At 41.4% G+C, this 25,879-nt stretch overlaps 3 protein-coding genes, 1 long non-coding RNA gene and 4 other non-coding genes across 9 annotated transcripts in view; 7 read left to right on the top strand and 1 right to left on the bottom strand.

Annotated features, from left to right (window-relative positions):
• LOC123970276 (caskin-1-like) overlaps positions 1–9,422 on the top strand; it is a 32,817-nt gene extending 23,395 nt beyond the window's left edge. Inside the window, exons 18-23 of the mRNA XM_046048267.1 lie at positions 119–257; positions 2,059–2,849; positions 2,942–3,602; positions 5,292–5,883; positions 7,430–7,580; positions 8,938–9,422. Of these exons, the coding sequence (XP_045904223.1) occupies positions 119–257; positions 2,059–2,849; positions 2,942–3,602; positions 5,292–5,883; positions 7,430–7,526 (2,280 nt within the window). The 3' untranslated portion in view covers positions 7,527–7,580; positions 8,938–9,422. The remainder of the gene's footprint in view (positions 1–118; positions 258–2,058; positions 2,850–2,941; positions 3,603–5,291; positions 5,884–7,429; positions 7,581–8,937) is intronic.
• Positions 9,423–13,014: 3,592 nt separating this feature from the next.
• LOC123970278 lies at positions 13,015–14,444 on the top strand. The gene is made up of 5 exons (XR_006824909.1): positions 13,015–13,093; positions 13,353–13,441; positions 13,640–13,756; positions 14,005–14,077; positions 14,258–14,444. It is a non-coding gene; the product is annotated as an uncharacterized LOC123970278 (long non-coding RNA).
• LOC123970503 lies at positions 13,164–13,255 on the top strand. The gene has a single exon (XR_006824993.1). It is a non-coding gene; the product is annotated as a small nucleolar RNA SNORD60 (small nucleolar RNA).
• On the top strand, positions 13,480–13,570 carry LOC123970505. Its single transcript, XR_006824995.1, has one exon. It is a non-coding gene; the product is annotated as a small nucleolar RNA SNORD60 (small nucleolar RNA).
• Positions 13,851–13,938, top strand: LOC123970501. Its single transcript, XR_006824991.1, has one exon. It is a non-coding gene; the product is annotated as a small nucleolar RNA SNORD60 (small nucleolar RNA).
• Positions 14,114–14,195, top strand: LOC123970502. Its single transcript, XR_006824992.1, has one exon. It is a non-coding gene; the product is annotated as a small nucleolar RNA SNORD60 (small nucleolar RNA).
• An 822-nt stretch (positions 14,445–15,266) lies between the features above and the next one.
• gng13a (guanine nucleotide binding protein (G protein), gamma 13a) lies at positions 15,267–18,560 on the top strand. Of its 2 annotated transcripts, none has more exons than XM_046048264.1 (3): positions 15,267–15,592; positions 17,936–18,040; positions 18,141–18,560. In XM_046048264.1, the coding sequence occupies exons 2-3, from the start codon at positions 17,943–17,945 to the stop codon at positions 18,244–18,246; spliced, it is 204 nt and encodes a 67-aa protein (XP_045904220.1). In that variant the 5' UTR covers positions 15,267–15,592; positions 17,936–17,942; the 3' UTR covers positions 18,247–18,560. The 2 variants fall into 2 exon arrangements, with proteins under 2 accessions (XP_045904220.1, XP_045904219.1); XM_046048263.1 differs by having other exon boundaries at positions 15,278–15,592; positions 17,933–18,040.
• Positions 18,492–25,879, bottom strand: part of chtf18 (CTF18, chromosome transmission fidelity factor 18 homolog (S. cerevisiae)) — an 18,085-nt gene continuing 10,697 nt past the window's right edge. Inside the window, exons 21-22 of the mRNA XM_046048178.1 lie at positions 20,500–20,569; positions 18,492–18,778 (exon numbers count right to left, since the gene is read on the bottom strand). Coding sequence (XP_045904134.1) covers positions 18,657–18,778; positions 20,500–20,569 — 192 coding nt within the window. The 3' untranslated portion in view covers positions 18,492–18,656. The remainder of the gene's footprint in view (positions 18,779–20,499; positions 20,570–25,879) is intronic.

The raw sequence follows: 25,879 nt of genomic DNA, 5'->3' as shown, positions 1-25,879 counted from the left end.
GCTCTTCCAGAAAAGAAACTAGTTTTTTAGATTCAAAATGCACTACAATTCTAGTCTGTATCTTCTGCAACGGTTTTTACATTGTGTCCATGTCTGTGTGTCCCTGTGTGTTTTCCAGGCCAATCTGGCAGACTGGCTGTCTCACCTGGGTCTTAGTCAGTACTACCAGGTTCTGGTTCAGAATGGGTATGAAAACATTGACTTCATCTCTGACATCAGCCTTGAGGATCTGCAAGAGATTGGTATTACTAAGCTCGGTAAGACAAATAAAACTATAATAAGACAGTAAGTAGAGATATAGAGGCTTTGATTTTATTCACTTAATGTAAATGATGAAAAGTATGATTGTCAAAACATATAAATTAAAGACATGTCAGTCAAAACTAGCCTTTCAGGGTTACACATCAGTCTATTATTTACATTAAGAATCATCACCCCACTTTACCACACATACAATAATTAAATAAGGGATAAGTTCTGTTATTCTATCTGGATTTATTCACTTTATCAGTTATCAGCTTTCAGTTATCAGTTATCAATCACAGAGCATTCATTTTGTTGACAGAGTATACGTTCATAGTACAAGACAATACAAAATAAGACAAATGTAAATCTTCACAATTACAGTTTTTCTCCATTGCTTCAACACATTTCTTGAAATTATGCCTATTTTCTCAAAACTCTAAACACAAATCCTTCTTCCCAAAAAAAAAAAAAAAAAACTTCTCCCAATTCCCCAATTTCCTATTTTCAGGTCAAAATGAAGCTCTCCACTCAAAACCATTCAGTCTCGCTGAAAAACAAAACTTTGCCATCAGACATAACACACAAGCCCTCAAAAACACACACACACACACACTACAACACAGTCTTACACACTGGTGAGAAAAACTTTATTTATTTATTTTTATTACTAGTAATGTTGCTTGTGGTCCCCCCCCCTCAAAAACCTTTTCACATGATGAACACAACAAAAGAAGTAACAAATAGTGTGCTGTACAGTTCAACACACCAAACAACTAATTATTCTGCCCCAGCGTCCTGTTTTTGGTCTGGGACAGGTTCTCCACCTCCTCCTCCCTACTCCTCTTCCCTCTACCTCCTCCACCTTCTTCTCCACCTCCTCCTCCTCCGCCCTCCTCCTGCTCCTCCTCCTACTCCTCATTTTACTCCTATCCCATCTCCTCCTCCTCCTACCGCTCTTCCTCCTCCTCCTCCTCCTTCTCCTCTGTGGTGTCCTCTACCTCTTCCTTCAGATTTCTCTGGATCCATTGTTCCAAACCTGAATGAACTGACTCCGGCCCTTTTATCCATCTATTGAAGGTTCTGACTGGTGTGTTATCAATTTTGACTCTTTGTGTTTCCACCTGGGTAGCTGGGTGCTAACTGAGCTCAATCTGTGCTGATTGACTGAACAATATTGAATGTTTGTGTTTTCTCAATGACCGCATGGTGTAGGCAATGAGAAATGAAGGGATTTGTGTGTAGAGTTTAGAGAAATGGGTGTGCTTTTTGAAAAATTGAGTTATGGTTTAGAAATTTTAGTTCAAAAGTCTGTTTATAGTGTTTAAGCAATTGAGAAAAACTGTAAATAGAAAATTAAGAGTTTCTATAAAATGAAAACTAAACAAATTCAAATTCAGCGCAAATTAAGTTAAGTTTCAGAACTGAATTTGCTCTGAATTTTAGTGTGGTTACTTAGATAGACCCCTCAGAAAAAAAAGTAAGGTAATTACCACAAACATAGCCTATAGTATAGTTCGTAATTATTATTCAGCTTATTGTCTATTCAAATAGTTTCCTTGTTGCCCTGTAGAAAATGTTCCGAGGCCCGTTCCCGGCCCGCAACCCAGGGATTGGGAACCTGTGGTTTAGATGTAATGATCACGACTACTAGTGCAGGATGCGGTCAAGGGTCGACGTTAAAGTTGCATATTTGATTTTCATAAAATATTCTGGAATTACTTCTAGGTAAGGTCTAAAATAAGTTTTATTGTCTTTCTACCTCACAACAACTATTAATCTATGTCTCTCCTTCACACCCCTGCCTCCCCCCAGGCCATCAGAAGAAGCTGATGTTGGGAGTGAAGAGACTGAAGGAGATACAGAGAGGAGAAAGTATCTCTGAGCCTCCTCAGAGCCCCTCTACACCTCCATCCAGCCCAGGTGGCAGCACCGGCTCAGAGCCACGGAGACAGGTGAGGAAGCAGAGGGACGGTGCCCCCAGCCCGCTGGCCAAACCTCGCCCAGGTCTTGCACATTCACAAACCCCCCCACAAACTCCACCTCAGACTCCCCCGCATGGCCGGACCCAGCAGGCCTCCCCCAGGGCTCAGCCACGTCCCTCCACCCAGATGACAGCAACAGATTCATCAGTACCGCTGCTCCGTCTCCCCAGTGAGGAGGAAGAGCGACGGAGAACTCATAGTCTAATTGGCTCAGAATCAGACTCTAGATACGCCACCGTGTGCCGCAGCAGCTCCGCACATACTGCCGCCCCTAATGATGTCACCGTCAACCGCAGCCAATCATCTGTCACGCTCCGCCCCCGTCGGAAAGGTCGGCCCCCGACACCACCTAAACGGTCTTGTTCTTCCATTACTGGGGGTGACGGGGAGGGAGAGGGACAAGTGGAGGGGCTACTAGGTCTGCCAACCTATCGAGAGCGGCGAGCCAGTGACTGCGGCAGCCTGGGATCAGCATTAAGATCTCAGCACTCAGCGGGCCTGGAGAGATCAGAGGGGGCTTCTGGGAGTGTTCGCAGCCTCGCCGCTATGCTGGAGTCATCCATCGTGGGTGGAGCCAAAACCCTGCCAAGGAATCTGGGAGGCAGCACCAGCTACCTACAGGTGGGTGTGTGTGTGTCTTTGTGGTTGGTGTGTACTATGAGAATCTTATTTTAAAATGTTTATGGTCAAAATAACAATCATGTGACCTCCAGGTGAGTCCACCTACACTTCGTCGGCAGGCAGGCGCAGGGGGTCTTGGATCTGAGGAAGAGGATGTCTTAATTCGCCGCAGGACCATCAGTGGACTAGAAGGCCTCCCCAGTGATCAGACTGACCTGTTAGCTCGACAACCGGCCCAGCAACGTCCGGAGCCACGGCCCCGCTCCACCGTAGTCCCCTTAGCATCAGAGATCACAGACAGCACAGCAACGCTCAGAAGGAAGCCTCGTCCTCTGCCAACAGACTCTGAAGCACCTGCATCCGCGACCACCACTGTTGTTACCATGACAACTGGTTCCGACACCATCCGCAGGAGACCGCACACGCCCGACCATACGGAAAGGGTCAGTCAAAGCAATAACCAACCACACTCTCCCAGCAGTCAAACAGATAGTAGCCGGAAGAACGGAGGTGAGCTGCCGCAGCAGAACGGCGGTGTGGTCCTGAGGCGGAGGCCCGTGTCTGAGGTCTCTGATAGAACAGAGACCAGCAGAGAGAGCTGTGAGTGGATGGAGGCTAGGAAGTCTCTGAAGCCACCAGTCTCACCCAAACCATCCACGGTCACCCTGAAGAAGACACAAGCTGACCCTCCAACTCCGACTCGCAGGGTCCCCATACCGGGGCCTGATAACGCTGAGTTGGCACAGAGCCCTGGTGAGATACACACAAAACACACAACTGAAGATTTGTTATTTAGTCATTGAGTTATGCTTCCTTGTCAGAGTTGTCTGTCTATATTAATGTAGTCGTTCAGTAGTCATATCACTTTAAAGCCGCAATGTGTAGATTTTTAATGCATAGCATGTAAGTATTCTGGTGGTATTAATTTTTGTGAAATAAGCAGTGATGTGTGGTGCCTTTTAGCCCTTCAACATCAGTGTCCTTGTGTTGAAACTGTGTTGTTGAAGAGTGGGAATATTAAGCTGCATTTCTGCCACAGTGTCTTTTAGATATTTAATTGGCATTTTGCCTTTATTTAATAATAATAATAATAATAATAATATATTATTATAATTTTTCAATTATAATAATAATAATAACTTTATTTGTAGAGCACTTATCAAAACAGAGTACAAAGTGTTTCACAGAAGATAAAAACATTAAAATCATGACAGTTAAAAACGACAACAATAAAATACGACATAACATGCACAAATTAAAATGAAATTAAAACAATAAGACGGCTAGCCTATCAGATAAAATCAGAGAACGCTTTCCAGAATAACTAAATTTTCAGGCGAGACTTAAAAGAAGACACTGACTCCGACATCCTGATGTCATCAGGCAAAGGCTCTATCTCCTCTAGTTTTCAGGCTGCGCACAGGATCGTAAGGGGTTAATAGGTCAAGAATATATTCTGGAGCAAGGCCATTAAGAGCTTTAAAAGTAATCAATAAGAACATATAGATAAGGTTCAGGGTTTTATTTAGACATGAGAACAGGCTGTTGCAATAGTCCAGGCGAGATGAAATAAAAGCATGTCTAACCGTTTCCGTATCTCTGGCATTTAAGATAAGTTTTATCTTAGCGATATTTATAAGGTGATAGAAACTATATATCGCTATTAAAGTAGTAGCGATACAGACAGGAAATGCAGGGAGAGAGGGGGATGACATGCAACAAAGGGCCCCAGTTGGAGTTGAACCAGGGATGTTGCAATTATATTGTATACTTCTTAACTTGGCCCACGTAAGAGCTTTAAAGCGATCTTAACACCTTTTGTGAAAAACTAGCGCTGAAATAGTTCGTCAATTAGTCTATCAACAGGAAATAAATTTCCAACCATTTTGTTAATCGATAAATGGTTAAATAATTTTTTCTAGCAAATATGCTAAACATGATCATGTTAGCTTTTGAAATATTAGGACTTAACGCTTCCTGTGATGGACTGGCGACCTGTTCAGGGTGTACCCCGCCTTGCGCCCAATGTCAGCTGGGATTGGCTCCAGCCCCCCGCGACCCTGTACGCAGGATAAGCGGTTGATGATGGATGGACTTAATGCTTTTCTTTTCTGTTTATATTATTATTTATAGATTTGCCTTGAAATGGTATCCTGATGATTTGACCAGATTGTGTCAATTTCTGTTGCCAAAATGAATTATCTCTGATTAAAAAAATAGTAATTAAAGGTTCTGCACTGCTAGTGTCACCTGGGGAAAGTCTGGGTGGAAAAAGGTTGAGAAAGATAAAAATAAATAATTTTAATATAATGATTGCTATTTATTGATTATTTATGGTGACGTTTTGACCAAAAATGATCTTCATCCAGCACCAGTCCTCTACAGGTCTTGTGTATGTGTGAGTGACTAATGACGGCATTCTCTCTGACTCTCTCTGATCAGAGCCGAAGCGTGTCCCTCCTCCTGTGTCCCCAAAACCCCGTGGACCTCCAACAGCACCCAAACCAGGCAAAGCAATAGTAGTTTCAGCTACCGTGAGCCCAAGTCCTGCTGCTACCAGCCCAGCTGCAGGCAGCCCCACCCCGGCCCCCAAACCCTCCTCTCCTCCCTCTGCCGCCCCCCTTCCAGCTCCTGACACCCCTTCTGCTCCCTCCCTCTCTCCGGGACTCCCTCTTACTTCCCCCTCTCCAGCCCAGAGTCCCTCCACCCCCTCTCCACACCCTGTCAAACCTCCCCGCTCCTCCATCGCCGGCCTCTCCATCGACCTGCTGGGAGGACGGGAGGTGGAGGAGGAAGAGGAGAGGAGGAGAGAGGAAGAGGAGAGGAGGAGAGAGAGGGAGCACAAGAGGCACAAGGAGCAGGAGGAGGAGAAAAAGAGAGCAGAGGAAGAGAATCTGAGAGAGGTGGAGGGTCAAGTAGAGGAAGAAGAGCAGGAGGAGGAGGTGCGGCATCGTTTGGAGGAGACCAGTGCCTCCTTGGCGGCAGCTGTGCAGGCTGTAGAACATAAAATGAAAGAGGAGGACGCACAAAACGAGTGAGTATTTATGAAGTTAATCTTCAGATTTTGCCACAGAATGTACCATCTCTATCCAACAATAATCTCTCGGGACAACTTGTTGGCATCAAAGTTGATGATGAGAGGATCAGTGCATAAATTAGCTTTCCTCACACAATGTCGTGATGCAAAACGAGAAGACTTGTTTCAGGCGTCGAGTGCTATGAAAATGAATGTACTGTTCATCTTATGCATGCACATGTTTTGGTGACTGGCAGTTGCAGCGCCTCCAATGCTTGGATGGACATGATGCTCTCTTGTGTACATATAACCTTAAAGAAAAAAGAAGCATGTATAAAATGTATACAATTTGAATCTATAGTTTGACTTAAAAGTGTGACATGTGAAACATTGCAAATGTTTACATATACTTCCATATTTAGAATTTCTATTCCTTATATTTAGTTTTTCTAAATCTTATTTTTCACACTGCCTATTAGCAAGGCTGTAATGCATATTTGACCAAAACAAAAGCATGTGCTCAACAATCATATCTGGTAACAAGTTAATCTCACATTCAGAAAGAAAGCGAATGAGGGAAAAAAAGGAAAGAAACATAAACAGAGTTTAAAGCCAGCTGAAGCCTTTGAAGAAACCTGATAAAACATCCTGCGTTTTGAGACTCATTCATTCACTTTGAATTCTGTAAACAACAATAAACTGTATTAAATTTATTACAGCTCTGATTTGTGGCCTCTGGCTGGCATCATTTACCATAGCTATGGTTGCTAAGGCTGATGTGTACTGTAGTTTTTTGGAGCCTTACATCAAAACAAACAGACGGAAACAAGGTTGGAGTATTTATAGCTGGTTGCCATGACATAAACTTAGTGTTGCAGTGCTTAAGGTTTCAGTTCTGGTGCATTTGACAAATAAACTGGGTTGCCATAGTTAGAGCAAGTGCATTTTAATTCTACAGCGAACACTTTGAACAGCAACTGGTGTATCTCTTTACAGCCCAACCAAACAAGGTCATTGCATTTCCTGTAATGGCAGGACTTAATACAGCTCTGAGAGTGAACAGTAAGTATTGAGGCAGTTATAAATCAGATCAAATTGCACTGGATTACATGCTGTGCATCCCTTGTACTAAGGTAGGCAATCTTATTCCAGCGTGGAATGGCTGCGCCACTACCAATATAAACTGCTACTACTGTAGAGAAAATGACTGAATGTAACTACAGTTAAAAGCTATATATCAAATGACAATGGTTAAACAATGTGACAATGTGAAAGGTGTTGCTTGTAGTGATGAACAAAGAATGAATGAATGATGATGTTGCTCCGTAACTGTGAATGAAAAAGTCAGTTATTGCAGGTCTGAAGTATTGTTAGTATCCAGGAGAATCCTGTATCTGTGTTGAGGAGCATTGCAGTTATCATTAAAAGAGATCTTTAAAATGCTAATTAACAATGTGGAAAAATACCAAATACCCTCCCCTTCACACCTCTGATCCACTACTGTGACTGTGCTGTCTGCCTCATTATCAGCTAACACCTTCCTTTTTTGCTATCCATCTCCCAGCTCTCTTTCCAGCAAGAAGACAACAGTCTCCATCTTGGACGACATCGGCAGCATGTTTGACGACTTGGCAGACCAATTGGATGCAATGCTCGACTGATCTCCTGCCCACGCCTCACTCCCAGCAAGCCCTCTCCCTCTCCCCCCATCATGTGTAGGTGTTATCAAGAAAGCTCTCCCAAGGCTCGATGCTGGCGCTCTGAGAGCGTGTGTGCGTGTGTGTTTGAGCGTGTGTCCCTCCTGCGTGAGCGCTTCTCATGTAGCCTTGTACAGTACTTTGAGGAGGGAGTCCTCCTCGTCTGGTGCGGTAGCTCTAGTTCGCCTCCCGATGCGAGGAGGCCGCTCCCACACAACCTCTGACCTCTGCAGCCAAGCGAGTCGCCGCCGCCCAGCCTCATTCGGCTGCGTGGATCGAGAAGCACAATCATTTTCCTCATCCTTTTATCTCTACAGACTCTGGCTAGGACAGAGATGGTAACTCAGTCAGACAGGGAGACAGACTGATAAGCATATTGCTTGCAAAAATAAGCACATAAACTGGCTGACTGACGGGCAGATAGACATCTAGATATATAGAAAAGATGCATACAGATAAGATACCGGAGAGAATTTTTAAAAGCACATGGAAAGACAGGCTGCTTTCTGAGTCTGTCTCACTCCTGCGATGTCAAAGGGATGCATTTTTCCAGATGAATCGGGGCCTCAATTTCTCTTCTGTATGAGTGGAGGATTGTGGTTAGCCGGACTCCCTGACCTGTGTGTTGTCTCTCTTCATGTTGCTGTTGTTGTTGCTGTTGTTATTGTTGCCGTTGTTGTCGTTACGAGTGTGTGTAGTCCCTGCTGATGCTCATGTCAATGTCCTCCCACTCGTACAGTAGTTATTCTAATGATCAGAGCGACGATAATAGATGTGTGTCCATGAATTTTGAGACACTAGCACACACACAAAAATATACACACACGCAGATTCACATCACATTGGTTGTGAGCTCGCTGGTGTTCTGCTTTGTTGGTGTTTAGCTCCATCTATGGAGGTTTGCTTGGAAATGAATCTACACATATACATACACACATTTACATGCAAAGACACATATATACAAGCACACTCATGCGGTGTAACCCTTTGTCCTGCTGCAGTGAACAGTGTTTTTAAAAGATAATCCTATATTTCAATGCTTTATATAGTATACATCCAGTAAACATAGAGTTTATAATATACCTTGGTATTTGAGCTGTTAGAGCTCCCTCTAGTGTTGGTTAGTAAAACTGCCTCTAATCTGCCCACCTTCCATCTTGTCTTTCCCCCTTTTTATCTCCCTCTGTGTCCTTTTTGTTATCTCTGCATCTCTCTGTGCCTTGGTAGTGTTCTTTCATATATTTAATTTTTTTTTCTTGTTTTCCACTCATAAAATGTTTTATGGGTTTTTTTTCTGGTTCCTTATAAACTCCTTATGTGTGTGTGTGTGTGTGTGTGTGTGTGTGTGTGTGTGTGTGTGTGATGTCAAAAGTAGCTTATAGGTTGATTTGTGAGTCCTATATCCCTGAAGTCCTGATCCCTAAAGTCAATCACCCTGTCTGCAGTCCTCCTGTAACCATTGAGAAGCCTTGTACGAGCCCATATAAGCGCCCTCCTGTAAGCTGTGATAAATTGGCTCTGCTCCTCCTCGGCTCCCCAGTTTTCAGTGGTCCCCCATGTAGGCCAGACAGAGGATCAACCACCAGTGTTCATCCCAATGAAGAGTCCACTTGTATTTTTATGCTCTTTGAAAACAAAGATATATTTGAGAGACAGATGGTTCTATGTGAATAACAATAATAATGATGATAATTATAGACATTGAATTGAGGTGAGCTGATTGAGCCTGTACATTTATGGTTGAGTTCTGGATGTGTTGTGACGGCTGTTGTGCCATGGTTGGGTTTAGGTTGTGTTTTCTGCTGTGACGATGCATTCCTGTACAGCTGTGATCAGAATAAATGTATAAATTAAACCTTACATGACTCTTTAACTGTGGTTCTTTTATATCGCATTTGCGCAGGAACAGTCAGAAATTATTAACTCTTCCTCTTCAGCAACCCCAGTTTTTTATGAAAGACACTCCTCCGCTTTTCTGGGAGGGCTTTCCATAGCATTTTGGAACCTGTCAGCGGGGATTTGCTTCCACTTACCCACAATAGCTTTGGTGATGTTGGGCAATAAGGCCTTCCCCAGACTATAACTACAAATCTGGGATGCCACTTTCAGGGCTGTGGCTACCATTGCATAGAGCAGGGTCATGTCAAGAATTTTACATTCTACAAATATTACATGTAATGGGATTTTTCAAGACTATAGTTTTAGACAGTTTTAGGCAAAAAAAAGTAAATAAATTAAAAGGGAGTTTTTTACTAGAATTACATACATGGCAGTATAGAGAAATGGTATCCAAGTTTGTAATACCATATTTACGGTTGCTGTCCCTTTATGCTACCCATACACAAACAACACATAAAACAACATAAAACATAACAAAAAACTAATCATTTTGATGGAGTTCAGAGAAATTTAAAAGTCTCACAGCCTGGGGAAAGAAGCTGCTCTGGAGCGTAGTGATATGGGAGTGGATATTTCTCTTGCCAGTCGGCAGCAGGGTGAATAAGCTGTGGCTGGGTGGGTATTGTTATTCTCTGGGCACCATGCAGGCACCTCAGTGATGCTCGGCAGAGGAGTTCTGGGCATTTTACATCACCCGCTGCAGAGCCCAGCACAAACCATGGCAATTTGATGTTTCCAGTTTAGTATAAATACAATATTTACATTTATTCATTTAGCTGACGCTTTTATCCAAAGCGACTTACAATTGCTATACATGTCAGAGGTCGCACGCCTCTGGAGCAACTAGGGGTTAAGTGTCTTGCTCAGGGACACAATGGTGGATGTTTCACAGCGGGAATTGAAGGTCTCCCACACCAAAGGCAAGCATCTTATCTATGCGCCACCACCACCCCTATTAGACTATTGCGTAAAGAGATAGCATTTACAGAAAACATAATTGGAAAGAAAAATACATTTACTGGCTTTTTAAATGCTCCGAAAATTGTATAGGGTTTGGTTGGTGGCTATAATCTCTACTGGACATCAGTATTTCTAAAATCCTTGCTTCTGTAATAGCTGAAATATCATTGTATGCTGCAGCAGATTTATCTCAACTGGAACTAAAGGGCCTAACCCAAAAAAACAAAACAAAAAAAAATGCCACAGATCAAAAGTGGGCAGGGGTATCCACATTCCTTTTTAAGACAATGCACGAGCAGTTACTGGATGGTTTACAAATAATTATTACTGTCTATGATGCAGAAGTAAAGCACAAAGACAGAAAGTGTCATCATAATGTTTCATATCCAGCAGACTTGTATATGTTTTGCAGTACAAAGCCTATTAGAATAACACATCCCTAGTAAAACACCCTGACTCCAGTGGGTTATCTTTATCACAAGCAACTCTCTAATAACCATGGTTTTTGTCATTTTTCAGACATTTTTCATGAAATGTATAGAAATGAGTAAGTAGGGCAATATGTAACGTTACATAGACATTTGTTAAACCCCAAATATTGCTAAGGATACCATCCTGATTTCAAGACTCTGCACCATATCACGGTGAGATTATAGCAGTTTGAAATGCTTCCCACTTGGTTCTGAAATCAAAAAGAAAGGAGTGATAAGTGGCGTACCGCTGTCAGTGGAAGATGAGGAATTTCACGGTATTGAAGGCGAGTGTGAGGCGAGAAGACTTACAAGATTCCAACAAGGAGAAATGGAGCAAAGTAATTCTGTGTGTTTGACTTTTGAGGGAGATTTGCCAGAGAGGGTATATTTAGATTACATATGTTACAGGGTGAGGCCTTATCAAAGAGCTCCATTAAGATGCTTCAGTTGTCAGGAATATGGACATGTGGCTGCAGTATGTAGAGGAGTCAGAAGATCCGGGAGATGTGGGGAGAACAAATGTAAAAGAGAGGACTGTGAAGAGAAGCAAGAAGAAGCAAAGTGCCTTCACTGTGCGGGAAATCACCACGCGGGGTCAGCACAATGTCCGGGGGAGGTGTTGGTGCAGTGGATAAGACACATGCCTTTGGTATGAGAGACGATGACACATCCACCAATACCCCTGAGCAAGACACTTAACCCCTAGTTGCTCCAGAGGCCTCTGACATACACACATTTGTAAGCGTTTGAAATAAAAGCATCAGCTAAATGAATAAATGTATGAATAAAACAAAATGAGAAAAATCAGAGCAGAAAAGGGTCTACGCTGAGGCTACCAAGAGACTGGAAAAAAAGGATGAACGAGCAGCAGTGCAAGAGGAACAGGAACCGAAAAGGAATGGAGATAAACACAAGCGATTTCTGGCATGTATTGCCATGGTGGTTAATTGTGCTGTGGAAAGAGGATCGAGAAGGTGTTGGATGCGGCAAGGAGATTCTTGGAAATTGTAGGGTGGGCACTGTAAATTTATTGCACTGGAGAAACTATTTCATCCAGTAGGTGGCGGTAGTGCAACATTTTGGATGTCAACCGCCATAAACCAAAAGAAGAAGAACGACAGCCGAACAGTGGAGGGCAGCAAAACGCCATCGATGCGTCGAGACAGCCGAATTGAAGAAGAAGGCGGTTTCTGCATCATGCTGTTGTTCAACGCTAACAAAATTATTGTTGTTTTATCTTAGTTAAAATTACTCGTTGTTCAGATAGCATTGTCCAGTACGTTAATGGGGGACCGATACGCATATAATATAGCCAGATAATCCCATAATCACTTTTCAGAAAGTCCGACAAACGAAACTAGCCAGCTTTATATCTAGCCAGCCCAGGAAGGGGAGAGGCTTCGGGTTCCCGTTGGACGGAAGCGGTTTATATTAACCTCTGGTGCAGTCACTTAGTTCTGGCAGCATGGCAGGAGAGACGAAACCTCGTTGTATCTTTTGGGTTGTTTCTCCTAACTTTACCTCACGGCAACAGAGATGACCCGGGCGGTTCGGTGTCTCTGGAAGAAGACTAACCGGTTACCAGAGAAAAGTCAAACATGTGAGTATTAACGCTATTGTGAACCAACTTAATACCACGTTGGTCTGGTCACCAACACGTGGCTGTTCTGCACGGGCCAGAGACCAAACGGATCACCACGCTGTTTCCTCTTCTGAAACAGTCAAAAGTAATGTACTATTTCTTACATTGACCTACAAAACAAGTCTATGCGAAGTTAGATCTTCATTCACATTTTCAGCCCTAACTTGGTTCCCGTATGTAGTTAAGTAGACGTAAAATCTCAAAGGTCCAGCTAATTAAACTTGTGTTCAAGATCGAATATTTATTCCTCAGCTGACCTTTTCTCTTTTTCAGCAAGTTACATGGCGTCGGCACCTGGATGACTTTCAAGGCAGTTGAGATGAAGAAACTTAATATGTGTTTTGCAGATGGCGACCACCGGAAAAAAACAAGAGGCGAGTTACTGAAATATGAACAAATAAAGGATATGAAGGTGGTATGCCTAAATATTCAACGTGGTAACTTTTTTTTTTTTTTTTTTTATCCACTTTACATCTACAGCTGAAGCTGGTACAAGTGAGATTCGGGAGACAGAGGGGCCCGGGAGCTACCTGAATTAAATCTCCCAACACTTGAGGGTGAGCACTGGGATCAAAGTTGAATGCCTTGCCATGTGTGAGTTCATATTTAAGCATGTGAAACTGTTTCAGCCTATGATGACATACTTAAAATAAACTTTTCTGACACCTACTATGAGAGCTGAACTCCAGCTCCTGATTCTAACTTTTTTTCTGAGGCTCCATTTTTCTCCCCCCCCTATTAGTTTAGTCTTCACCTCCAAAATTGTGACTTTTCTGTAACTTTTTTTTCTTTTAATTTCTCCACTTTCTCTTTAAGAATGAGAAGACTGAAACTCAGAACTGGCTACACAAATGTCCTGAGATCGAAGTTCTTATTGACAAGGACCTCGCAGGATTTGAGAGCTGGTGAGTTTCTGCAGCATGTTGGCATTTGAGTAACTTGTAGCCGGTGATGACAAATCAAATTACTTTTCTGACACCTACTATGAGAGCTGAACTCCAGCTCCTGATTCTAACTTTTTCCCCCTGAGGCTTCTGAAGTGTATTGTGTAGTCTTCACCTCAAACTGTGACACTTCCTTAAGTTTCCACTTTCTCTTAACAGTTCGGACTGTTGGGGTAAGAATGCGAAGACTGAAAACTTCAGAGCTTCTGAACAAAGATCCAAGGTCCTGAGATCGAAGTTCTTATTGACCAGGACCTTTGCCAGATTTGAGAGCTGGTGAGTTTCTGCACCATGTTGGCATTTGAATAATTTTACATTTGCTCATTTGGCAGATGCTTTTATCCAAAGTGACTTACATTTGAGGACTTGTAGCCAGTGATGACAAAAATCAAAACTTTTCTGACACCTACTATGAGAGCTGAACTCCAGCTCCTGATTCTAACTTTTTTCTGAGGCTCCAACAGTAAATGTGGGTACACATTGTTTTCTTTATGTGAATTAAAACGAGCTACTCTCGCTTACAGGTTGATTCATGACACAACGATGGGGAAAGTGCCTCTTCATGATGCTGCTGGTGATCTTGTTTTTATTTTAAAGGTAAGTCTGTGCATGTGTGTTGCACATGTGTGATACAGCCAATGATGACAAATAATCATTTTCTGACACCTCGTATGAGAGCTATTTGCTCCTGATTCCAACTCTTAACCTGAGGCTACAGAGGCTATATTTCTGTTTGTCACAGATTGTTTTAGTCTAATCTGCATTTGTCTCTTTCAGGTGCCCAAACACCAAATATCTTTTTTTTCCCCCCTCCAATGTCACCACTGACCAGAAAGCTGTTGTTGATCTAAAGGAACAAGCCTGAATGAAGACACTACAGTGTGTAATATGGTTTAATATTGAAGCTATTGCATCAAACTGTTGACTTGTATTTGTCGAATAAACAGTAACTGAGTTGGAAACATTTTCTGAATGATCTGTTGTGATTCAAGAAAACCGTAGTACTTTTGGCCCAATAGTCTAGCATGCCAACCATAAAATAACTTTGGCACCAAATTTTGATCCAGCTGGCCACAAACCTGCATGTCAATTTGATTTTTAATAAGTTTTTATATTTGAACTTCACCAGTGGCTTAGAGTTGATGTTCACCACATCAGAAGACATTCCCCTTCCTTGTTAGATGTGAAATTAAGTGTAAGATTAAGCTGAAAAGATGTGTTTACATACTATTCATATGTAACTGAAGAATTGTTTCTCAAATGGTCATAATTGAAATAGGAGGTTCATAGGACAACTTAAAGGTTTTGTTTGTTTTTATTTGGCCCTATTATAAAACACTAGCCAGTTTGCCAGGAAAAGTGAGTTCCAGTCCTGTATTTTGACACACTTGCTGACTTTTGAAACGGGGTTGAAACCCTGACCCACAGAATAACTAAAACAATAGGAAGAAGCAGGCACCATGTGTAGTTTATACTGCTCAGTGCTAAAGCGGATGCAATATAAATGTTGGATCCCATAAAGTTTGACTTAGTGGTCTGACGAAAAATAAGTCATCTAGAAACCAAAACCATATAAACTGGAGTATCATTGTGGACATGTTTGGTCTTCAACCTCACATTTCTTCGTTTTACTTGGGGATCTCTGGAGAATCTAAACACACAAACCGACATTGGCTCTGGTCATGTGACCAGAAATTAAAATTAATTCCCGAGCTGTTTTCCCTTCGGAGCCCGTCCTCATTTGCGTGTTTCCTGCCTCTGCTCAGCCTCGGCGCGTGTCCGGATTTCCATACAGGTGCGTCCTCAGCTCCAGCCCTCGTTTGACTGTCAAACCAGGCGGCTCGGCTCCTTTCTCCGCCCTGCGCATCCCGCATCCAGTCGCTACCAGAGAGGAGCGCAGGGGAGTGCCCTGCGCAGCGGACTGCCGACACACACACACGCAGCCTCCTCCCTCCTCCTCTTCCTCCTCCTCCTGCACTGAAGCCGGACTCCTCTGCCAGGGAAACTCCGCCGACTCTCAGCTGTTATTGTCGCTGTCAAAGCCCCGTTTGCATTCTCCACCAGCCGGCTGCACACAAAATCGACCAGCGGTCCTCTCCGGTAGGCCTGACGGTAAGAGCGGTTGTTTGTGCGGGGGGTGGGTTTAATGCGTTTCCATCCACATCTAATCACGATACATCTGCGTTTGAACTGCTGTTTGGATGTTTTAGGTACACAATGACCAGCTATACTCGGCATTATCCTCCTACACACTGATGTTTATGTCAAATGCGATTTAATTTACTGTAAATGTGTCATCAGCAGCCTGAAATGTCCCTGATTGCTGAGTGATAGAGACTGATGTCACTGTAACGCATTTAGATGACCATATAATTAAATGATGAAGGCATTTTCACGGAACAGCTGGCTCCAGCAGGATGGATGCTGGTGGAGGAAACAGGCACCGTGCAGGCGACTTACTTAGATCCATTAAAACGATGAAGAGGATGAGGGGGGGAGGAGGTGGAGGGGGGAGGAGGGGGGAGGAGGTGGAGGGGGGAGGCAGTTCCCAATAGGGAGGACTAAACTGATCCATGGTCGGCCTGAACTCTCATCTGGGCCCTCACTCGCTTCCTGCTGTGGCAGGGTGGGGCAGAATTTACAAGAAATAGAAATAAAAGCCAGCAAATGCAGCCGGCGCACTGAAGTGACCGAAGTTACTGAAGGAGCCAGCGATGTAAAAACAAACTGGATTTCCTCGAGTAGCTACTGTACTTCAGTAGAGTACAAATACCTTTGACATGGTGCAACTTGATACTACAATACATTTATGACAGTAACTAGTCACTCTGCAAAAATACAGTCAGTATCCACTCGGCTGCCAGTTTATTAGGTACACCCAGCAAAAACTAAAGCAGTGTAATACTACAGTCCTGCAATAAATCCTCCCTTCATGAAGGTTCAGTTTTTGTTGAAGCTGGTTTAGAGAGAAGTTGATTCAACACTATGATCATTTTCGAGAATGTAGTGCTGTTCAACTGTTTTGCTTTTTACAGAGAGGTGAGTGTGTTGTTTAGCTTGCCCTCATTGATAGGAGGGCAAAATGATAGAAACCCCTGTCTGTATAATGCAATTTAAACTGCATGAAGGTAGGATTTATTGCAGGAATGTTGTATTAGACTACATTAGTTTTAGCTAACCTAATAAACTAGCAACCGAGTGTATATGTATGCATATATAAATACTTTACATATGGCACATATTATATGCTCCTGTAATAGGCTTCAGTGCCATAGATAAAACTAACAAAAGCATAAAAAAGCGGTTTGACTTAACTTCCAAGGGGACCAGCGTCAACCTTTGACATACCGTATAATACGTTAATACTCTTCTCAATGAGTATTTTTACTTTTGATGCTTCAATACATTGCTGCTTAACACTTGTGTCCTATTACTTTACTAAATTTCACACCGTTACATGGGCTGACATGTTCCTTCATTGCGATGATCATGGGTTGTTTATTTTGAGTCAATCACACATACACCAACCTGCTGTCGTTAAATAATGGAGCACCAATAACAGAACATCCACATGTGAAAATAGTCCCCAAATAAATTGACATATGTATTAATTTTTGAATATAGTTTGCCAAAAGCTACTGGGCTCAGCTATGGAAGAAAAAATAAGAGAATGTCCTTCACTAGTGGAAGCACTGATGCTTTACATGAGTGGTTAAGATTGCTTTTTTGTGAACTACTCACAGCAAGTTAGATGTGGTCTCAATTAATGGGTCAACATATCATGTTGACAGTAACTATTATTATATTTATACATTTATGTCCTAATAAGGTCTCCAAGGAGGCAACCATCTGGTCTTTATAAGGTTTTCTCAGATATTGTCAAATCTATCAAAGAGAGCAGCTGTTCCCACCAAGGGGTCACAAATATGACCTAACAAGAGAGGAAAACAAAAAAATATTTCCGCTTCACACGGTCATAGAAACAAGCATTTTTCAGACTAACTTTTCATCTGCTTATTCTTATTTTACATCTTAAACTTATTCAGTGGTGAAGTGAAGAGAAATTAGCGTGAAGTGGTCACATCCAGTAGACATTTGCAGATACAAGAAGAAAATACAGTTTTGTTTTAAAGAGTCACAAGCCAAAAAGGTTTGGAACCACTGAAATATATTGACATCCTGATTGTGCAATAAAAACTGCAGTTTATTCTGCTCTATTTTCGTCTTTCCAAAAGTGAAACTTAAGTCACGTATCTACTCAAGAGAAAGCAAAATTTCTGTCGAATGCACTAATTAAAAGATGTTACTGCTGCTGAACTCGACGGCAGAACTCAGTGTCACTTTTCACAACAAAACGTCTGATTTTTATTTCCACCAAGTTTTGATGTGACGCCTGTGTGCCCGAACTCTTAAATCAGCTCGAGCTTCAATCTGTTCTGTGTGTCCGAACAGCAGAAGCATCATGGAGGAGTTAGACGTCCCACAGATGAGGAGAGAAGTGGAAAGCCTTCAGTATCAGCTGGCAATCAACAGAGAGAAATCCTCCATCACTGTCACCGAGTGTGTATTGTCCACACGCACACACACACTCTCTCTTTCTCTTAAGTATCGCATATCAGATTCATGCTGACGGTGTGTGTATTGTTTTTTTTTTTGGCAGGCTGGTGAAGTGGATCGAGGGTTGTGTTTGTGAAGATCCATTCCTGAACCCTGAGCTGATGAGAGCCAACCCCTGGGTAGAGAAGGGAAAGTGTGTGATCCTCTAATGGTCACACACACATACACACACACACACACACAATGTCACAAATGCATAAAAACGACATAATCATGCACTCCCATACTCCTTCATGCTGAACTAACTCTCTCTCTCACACACACTATTGCTGTTACCATGTTTATTTATTGGGAGACTCCTGAATGCTTTTTAATTTATGTGAAGACTACTGTGTGAGTGTACAGCACTGAGTAGCTTTCTAGAGGTTTGTTTTGATGGGACTGCTGGGAAATGTTCAACAACAACATGTTTTTATTGGCTCTTTACACTGTCAATCAAAATAAAAGACTGTTTTGAATTTAACAGCTGGATTTTTGGATTTATTCAGACGGATTTAACACAGGACAAAGAAATACAGATGTTACTGAAGCAGTTATATGTGTGTGTGTGTTTCGGGGGTTACAGTAGTTCTCTGATGTAGACATTTCGTCTGACAGCGTTGGACATGCCCTCGTTGAAGCGGAACCACACATCACTGTTGCCCACTGCCGTTCCCATAGACAGAACTGGACATTTCTCACCTACACACAGAGGAAAAGGGCATTTTTAGGTTAAAAAAAAAAGAATAAAAAACACTACTGGGATGATTGAAAGAAGAAAGAGGACCCGCTGGTTCTCAGGATAATTGCTCAAAACATTAGTCACTTAATCTAATAATAAATTGAAAGCAAAATGATTGAAAACAAGTTAAATGCCTGTGACTAATCTAGGGCTGCAACTAACTATTACTTCGGCATTAACATAAAATCACAATTTTCCAAAGCCCAATGTCATGTCTTCAAATTGCTTGTTTTATCTGAATCCAAAAAAATATTTAGTTTATTATCACAGAAGAGTAGTAGACTATTATAGAAGCTGGAACCAGTGAGTTTCTGGCATTTTTGCTTGAAGTGTGAAGAGATTATCAAAATTGTTACTGATTCATTTGATCAACTAATCGATATGGCTCTAGTGAATTACTCTCATGCGATTAGAAAGCCTGAACACCTTTGGGTTTTGAAAGTTCACTCTCACATTGTGGCAGCGTCATGTTTCACAATAGGGTGTCACTTGAAAATTGCAGATCTATATTTCTATTTCTATGCAAGTATGGAGTGTTTGTCAGAATTAACAGGAAAGCAAATTATCTTATGGTGCAAATTTGGTGAAGTAATCAACCAAGTAATCAGGACACAGGATGTAGAGCTGTGCCTGTTTTAGTCCGCAGAACCCTGTCACCGTTCCTGCTTTGACCTAAAAACAGCCACAGTTCTGCGTTCCCACCCTGATTACCATGTTGATCAATTCTGGGAATGCAGTGCTTTCAGAAAGCTTTAATGGGTCCACCTATAATTGCCACGACCACTGAGCACTGACTTGGAGCCTGTTACCAACTGAATAAAAACGTACCTGTGTTTGAATAGCAATCGCATTTATCGCCTACCTAAACTTTAGAGAATTAAAACAAGAGGTCTTTCACAGAATATTTGTAAAACCTCTTTTTCCTCCACGCTGATAGGAGCAAGTTGCTGTGGTTTTTACACTTAATGTATATGAGAAATACTGAAAATATAAACAAAAGCAATTACTAAAAATCATATGAAGTCACAGAGGAACTGCAATATGCCTTTCCAAAGCTGTATGCAAAGTGGAAAACACTATTTTGAAAGTATTTTATCTCAGGTGGCCATTTTGGAGGGGACATAACAAACAAGCTTTTCACTTCTCTTCAAGACCTCTATTGTTTATGCAAATTTGCTATTTTGGGTGTGGAACTGCGACGCATTTGAACACAGCAGTCATCTTTGTTTTCAATGACACCAAGACACTGGGAGGCTGAGCCCCAGTAACTTCTCTCCAAACGTTTATTATGTTTTTGAAGCTAGAGTGACTATAGGACTTTTAAAGAAATGTAGCAAACCAAGTTATGTAGGCAGTATTATACATTTTATTTACATAAATAAAACATGAAGGCTATTTATTGTCAAATATAAAAGGAATAGAGCTGTATATCAGGCATTTCAAGTATTTTATGTTGGTAACAGAAATATGACATTATGGCATTTATAGTGGGAAAATGCAGGTGGCAGTGCTCCTGCCTACAGTCTGCCGCAGGGGCTCTAAATTAGTAACGTTACATAACACAGTCAGTAATCACCTCTGGTGTGTTCGGACCTGATGTGCCTTAAGGCATTTTTCCCTAAAGAGCCTGTGTTCTCAAGAGGTTCAGAAAAAAAGAAGTTGCACCAAAGTCACACAGTACCTGTGTCTGAGGACGACTGCGGCCTCTGAGGTTTGGGGGCAACAGCTCGACCAAAGAAATCCACCTCCGGCTGCAGAACACAAACACAGAGTGACAAGGAGGATGAAGTTAGTCAGGAACACTGTCCTCAACAAGGTTAATAACAACGTACAATCACATGCATGCACACACTCACACCCTCTCATTAGCCTAATTTCCCAGTTTCACCATTAGGGACTGCAACCCAGTGGCTTCTAATTATCCTCATTTCTGCCCTCTAGAGGTTCACTCTCTCTGTCACTATGGCTGCGTTTCATTAGTCGCTCAGCATGCCCCGGTTGACTTCCCCTCGGCACTTGCCCACGGGGGAATCCAAGCCGCCACGACAAGTGTGTTCCATTTGTCAGAAAAAACTTGTGAACTCAGTGAGAGCGACCCCCGGAGGGCCGAGGGAGCACGTCAACAACGATGGTCACTCCAGAGGGGTATATATCACCCACAATGCATTGCAGTCATAAATTTGTTGCTAGAAAATACATCCATGGTTAGGGGGCAGTAATGTACATAAATTTGTTGCCTAGTTAGTTCTTAAAATTTAATTCATAGCTTGATATGTTGTAAATGTCATGCAACTAACTGCAGTTAATAGTTACATAAGATTGTTGTTCTGTTACTTCTTTATTCCCAAAGATATCCATAAACGCGTGGGGAAACTGTTGTTTTGCAAGATATCATAAACCTGTAGCAATTACAGTTATGATAATCATGATACAGATCACAAATAGAAATGTCTAAATCAGAAACTGTTACAGACGTATTGCATTTATGCGTAGAAGACGCCTTCGCCTCATTGAAAAGAATCTGTATTTCTGATGATTAGTAAAAAGTAGTACAGTGCTATGCCAACAACTGGCAGTGGATCCATAATAGTTTGGTGCTGAAAGTGTACAAGGCCAGATGAGATTTAAAGGTTAGGTTTGTGGCCTCCGTGCAAAGTATGTTGTTGTATAATACTAAGGGCTGAGGAGAAGTGAATGAGTAATTGTAGTGAAACTACTAATGAAACACAGCCTATTACTGAATTAGTATATCTCTGCAGTTCATCCACAGAGGCTGTGATATTCTGTGCAAACCCGGTGCAAAAAGATACTGACTACTCCTCTCTGGCTCCACCTACAGGCATCACGTAACACTTTCAACTGTGAGAAGCTCAAATACTGGTAGAAAGTGTGTGCTTCATCTTCAACCACCTAGGTACTCAAATAACCAAAGAACCCCCACAAATCCTTGACAACTATTTAATGAAAACTAGCTGTGTAAATGGCCAGTCTCTGAAAGGTCATCTTGCAGTGTTTTCTACGTACAGTTTATCAAGACATCGAGCACACCTCCCCTGCAGGTTTGAGCATGTAAGCTACACAATGTCACATTGTTTTCATGGCCCCCCCCCCTCCATGTCCATTAATATCTGTGGTGGTGTAATTTTTAGCTGAAAATGTTTATATGTATGTTTATACATGTTCTATCTGTTGTGTCTTGTAAGATTAATGTAAAATATGTGACCTACATGAACTAACATCAATATTAAGTGAAATAACGCAGGCATCTGAAAAAAGGGTATGTGGATTTGCAGAAAAATATTGACCTCAAAATCACTAATCAAAAAAAAAAACTGAAGAGTTAAAGACATTTTTTATGTTTTATTCAAAATTAAAATGAGCTAATTTTTATCTTGAACTATGTTGAGGATTAAAATGTATCTTTGAGCTCCATCTACACTGATAAATCTTGCTCTGTATCTCACCAGCTATAATGGTTTAAAAACACTATCACAAATGAGAGTGTCCTCCAGCCCACTTGATGTAATACCTACAAAGTTTTTAGTGAAAGTAATGGATTCTGTTGGGCCCCATTTGATCTCTGTTTTCAACAGCTCCCTATCTACTGGTTGTGTCCCTGATTATTTTAAAACGGCTTGCGTGAACCCACTTTTTAAGAAACCTGGTTTAGATCCCTCCGTCCCACAAAATTTTAGACCAATTTCAAAACTGCCTTTTATTGCAAAGATTCTAGAAAGAATTGTGTCCAAACAGCTGCTCACTGTACTGGAAAATAACAAAATATTTGAAAAGTTTCAGTCTGGTTTCACAAAGTATCACAGCACTGAGACTGCCCTGCTTAAAGTCACCAATGACTTTTTAATGTCTGCTGATGAAGGCATGTGCTCAGTCCTGGTACTCCTGGACCTTAGCGCTGCTTTTGACACCACTGATCACAACATCATGTTAGACAGACTGAGGCACTGGGTGGGGATCTCTGGTACTGCCCTAGAATGGTTTTCATCCTACATGTCAAATAGGAAGTTTTGCGTGTCTGTAAACATCTTTGTCTCTTCGTTCTGTCCAGTTAAATATGGTGTGCCTCAGGGGTCGGTCTTAGGACCCATTTTGTTTTCCTCGTATCTGCTTCCCCTTGGACATATTATCCATAAACATGGCATTTCCTTTCATATTTATGCTGATGACACACAAATGTACTTGCTCGTCAGATCCACAAACACTGGAATGCTGAGTTCACTTACTGACTGCCTTTGTGAAGTTAAAAAATGGATGTCAAATAATTTCCTCCAGCTGAACTCAGACAAAACAGAAATCCTGGTCATTGGGTCTTAATGTGATTTACTAGGGAACCAGCAGATGGCAAAACAAATACTGCCATCTGCTGGTTCACTAGTAAATCACATTAAGCCTGTGGCAAAGAACCTTGGTGTCTGGTTTGATAGTAATTTAAATTTCGAGCAACACACCACAAAGCTTGTTCAATCATGTTTTTATCAACTTAGAAATATAGCAAAAATTCGATCTATGTTAACTTTTAAGGACATCGAGACCATTTTACACGCCTTCATCTCATCACGCCTTGATTATTGCAACAGCCTTTTCACAAAAATCTACTGATCGACTCCAGACTGTCCAGAACTCAGCTACCAGGCTTTTAACCAGAACAAAGAAATATAACCACATCACCCCTGTGTTAGCTTCATTACACTGGCTCCCAGTATGTTTTATAATTGACTTTAAAATTTTATTGATCACTTTTAAAGCTCTTCATGGCCTCTCGCCTTGTTATATTTCTGACCTTTTAGTCCCATACACACCAGCACGTACCTTGAGATCCTCGGGCAGAGGTCTGTTGTCTGTTCCAGAGTCTCAACTGAAAACTAAAGGGGACAGAGCGTTTGCAGTCAGGACCCCGAGGCTCTGGAACAGCCTGCCCGAGGAAATCAGGTCGGCTGAGTCAGTGAACTCTTTTAAGTCCCTTCCTTAAAACACACTTTTATAGGAGAGCCTTTCCCGATCTTATTTGACTTTATTTTATCCCTTTTATTTTATTCTATTTTATTTATTTTATATTTATCTTAAACGTGTATTTTGGTCTTTTCAATGTTTTCTTGCTTTTATTGTTGTGTTTTGGGTATTGTTGTCTTTGCACTTTGTAACATGTTTTTGAAAAGTGCTCTACAAATAAAGATTATTATTATTATTATTATTATTATTATTATTATATTTAACAGGGTTTTTAGTGTGAGGATTTCAATTTATATTTTTTATTTCTTACAATTTGATGTTTGAAAACACAAGATGTAGTTCAATGTAAATTATTGTTTTTTAAGTGGTGAAACATTATTAAAAATGTACAACACAAAAAAATGGAAACCCCTGGGCTACATCATTTTGCACAGTGAAGTAATTATAAGAAAAACACATGTTTTGACTGGAGAGTGACTTGAACAACTGCATTCAGTCTAAGTTGTCAAAATAGAATGTAAATTGATAAAATTAAGGTTAAACATAGATTCATTCATTTAATTCTACTTCATGACTAACCCTAATGGAGGCTTTATATCAAAATGGTTGGTAGAAAACTCTATTCAGTCACACTATGATAGATTCACTTCCCCATGTGTGGATGAAAAGCTTGTCCCAGCCAGGAAAACCACCAAATTAGTTTTTTGTTTAGGGTCAAGGTTGTGATTAGGTATGTACTGACTGTAGTTAAAGTTAGGGATGCATCTCCAAGGATTCAAAGTATATCAATGTAATGTCTTCTTTTGTGTGTGTGTGTGTGTGTGTGTGTGTGTGTGTGTGTGTGTCTCACCCTGATCTCCACTGTCGTCAGTTTGACAATGTTTTCCAGCCTCTGCTGATGGTTCCTGGTTGGTTTAGGACCAGCACTCTTTTTTTCTTCCTCTTTCTGCATCACACGGACACAGCGGATTATAAACACATTAGATAATTAACACACACATGGTCATGTGATTATTTACAGGCTCTACTGTACAGAACAAACCCACACTCTGTTGGGCACAACATGTATCTGAAGTCTCACCGCTGCAGGATTTCGTTGGAGCATCAGTTGCTCGGCTCTCCTCATCTTCTCTAGCTCCATCTCTCTGCTGATGGTTTGTTTGGCCTGATACGTCAGCTGACGTCGTGGAGGCAGGCTCGGAAACCTCACTACCTCCTCAACACGCCTGCAAAAACACATGCAAAGTAAATAGCTCTACATAAACATGAACAGAATTTACACTAACGCACGCTTTAACAGCATTTAGCTGACACAGAGGTGAACCATGTCAGATGACAAACAAAATAACAAAAAGCTTCCACTTTTGGTGCCATGTTTTCCAGACTAAAACCCTGAATCTGTCATTTTCTAAAACCTTAATCCTCTTACTGGTGATCTCCATCTTTCTCCCACTCCCACTCCCACACACACACAGCACATGCCCTGTAAACTCTCACTTGATGCCTGATGGACCTAAATATAACTAAAGATAATACCAGTCTATGTGACTGTGAGCTATTTATTGCAAGTCATCTCTATAAAATATCAGCCGTGTTATCATCAGAACTTGACAAAATCGAATAAAAGAGCTTGGAACTCAAATTGGATTATTCACTATGCAGCTAATATTAAGTAGTTTAACCTCTAGCTAACACTTTTACAGTAACTGTTTAGTTATCAGAGGTGTACAGATAATCACATCATCTATGATATCTGTATCAATCTTTTACTACAAATTAGGTATAATTTACAATACATGTACATTTATTTACCTTTAAGTTACTTACATTTTGCTCTCTCTTAGTGTAAAAACAAATATAACTGCAAATATAGGCGTGACTGCATCCCCGTCTAGTGAGGGCACTGAGAAAGTTCCACATTAAAGCAAATAATGATTAAAGGTGTTAAATGTCTTTTGGCTCAAAAAACAGACAGATTTTATATGAATAAGATTTTTCTGTATGTCTCTCCCTACTCAATGCCTCCAAAACCAGGCAGTGTTAATAATTCTGCCACAGTCTGACCAATCAACAACAGTGTCCCAAAAAAAAAA

The sequence above is a fragment of the Micropterus dolomieu genome, linkage group LG04 (genome assembly GCF_021292245.1).
Source record: "Micropterus dolomieu isolate WLL.071019.BEF.003 ecotype Adirondacks linkage group LG04, ASM2129224v1, whole genome shotgun sequence".
Taxonomy (NCBI): Eukaryota; Metazoa; Chordata; class Actinopteri; order Centrarchiformes; family Centrarchidae; genus Micropterus; species Micropterus dolomieu.
Note: the sequence above shows the minus strand (reverse complement) of the source record. Positions and strands in the feature narration are given on the sequence as shown.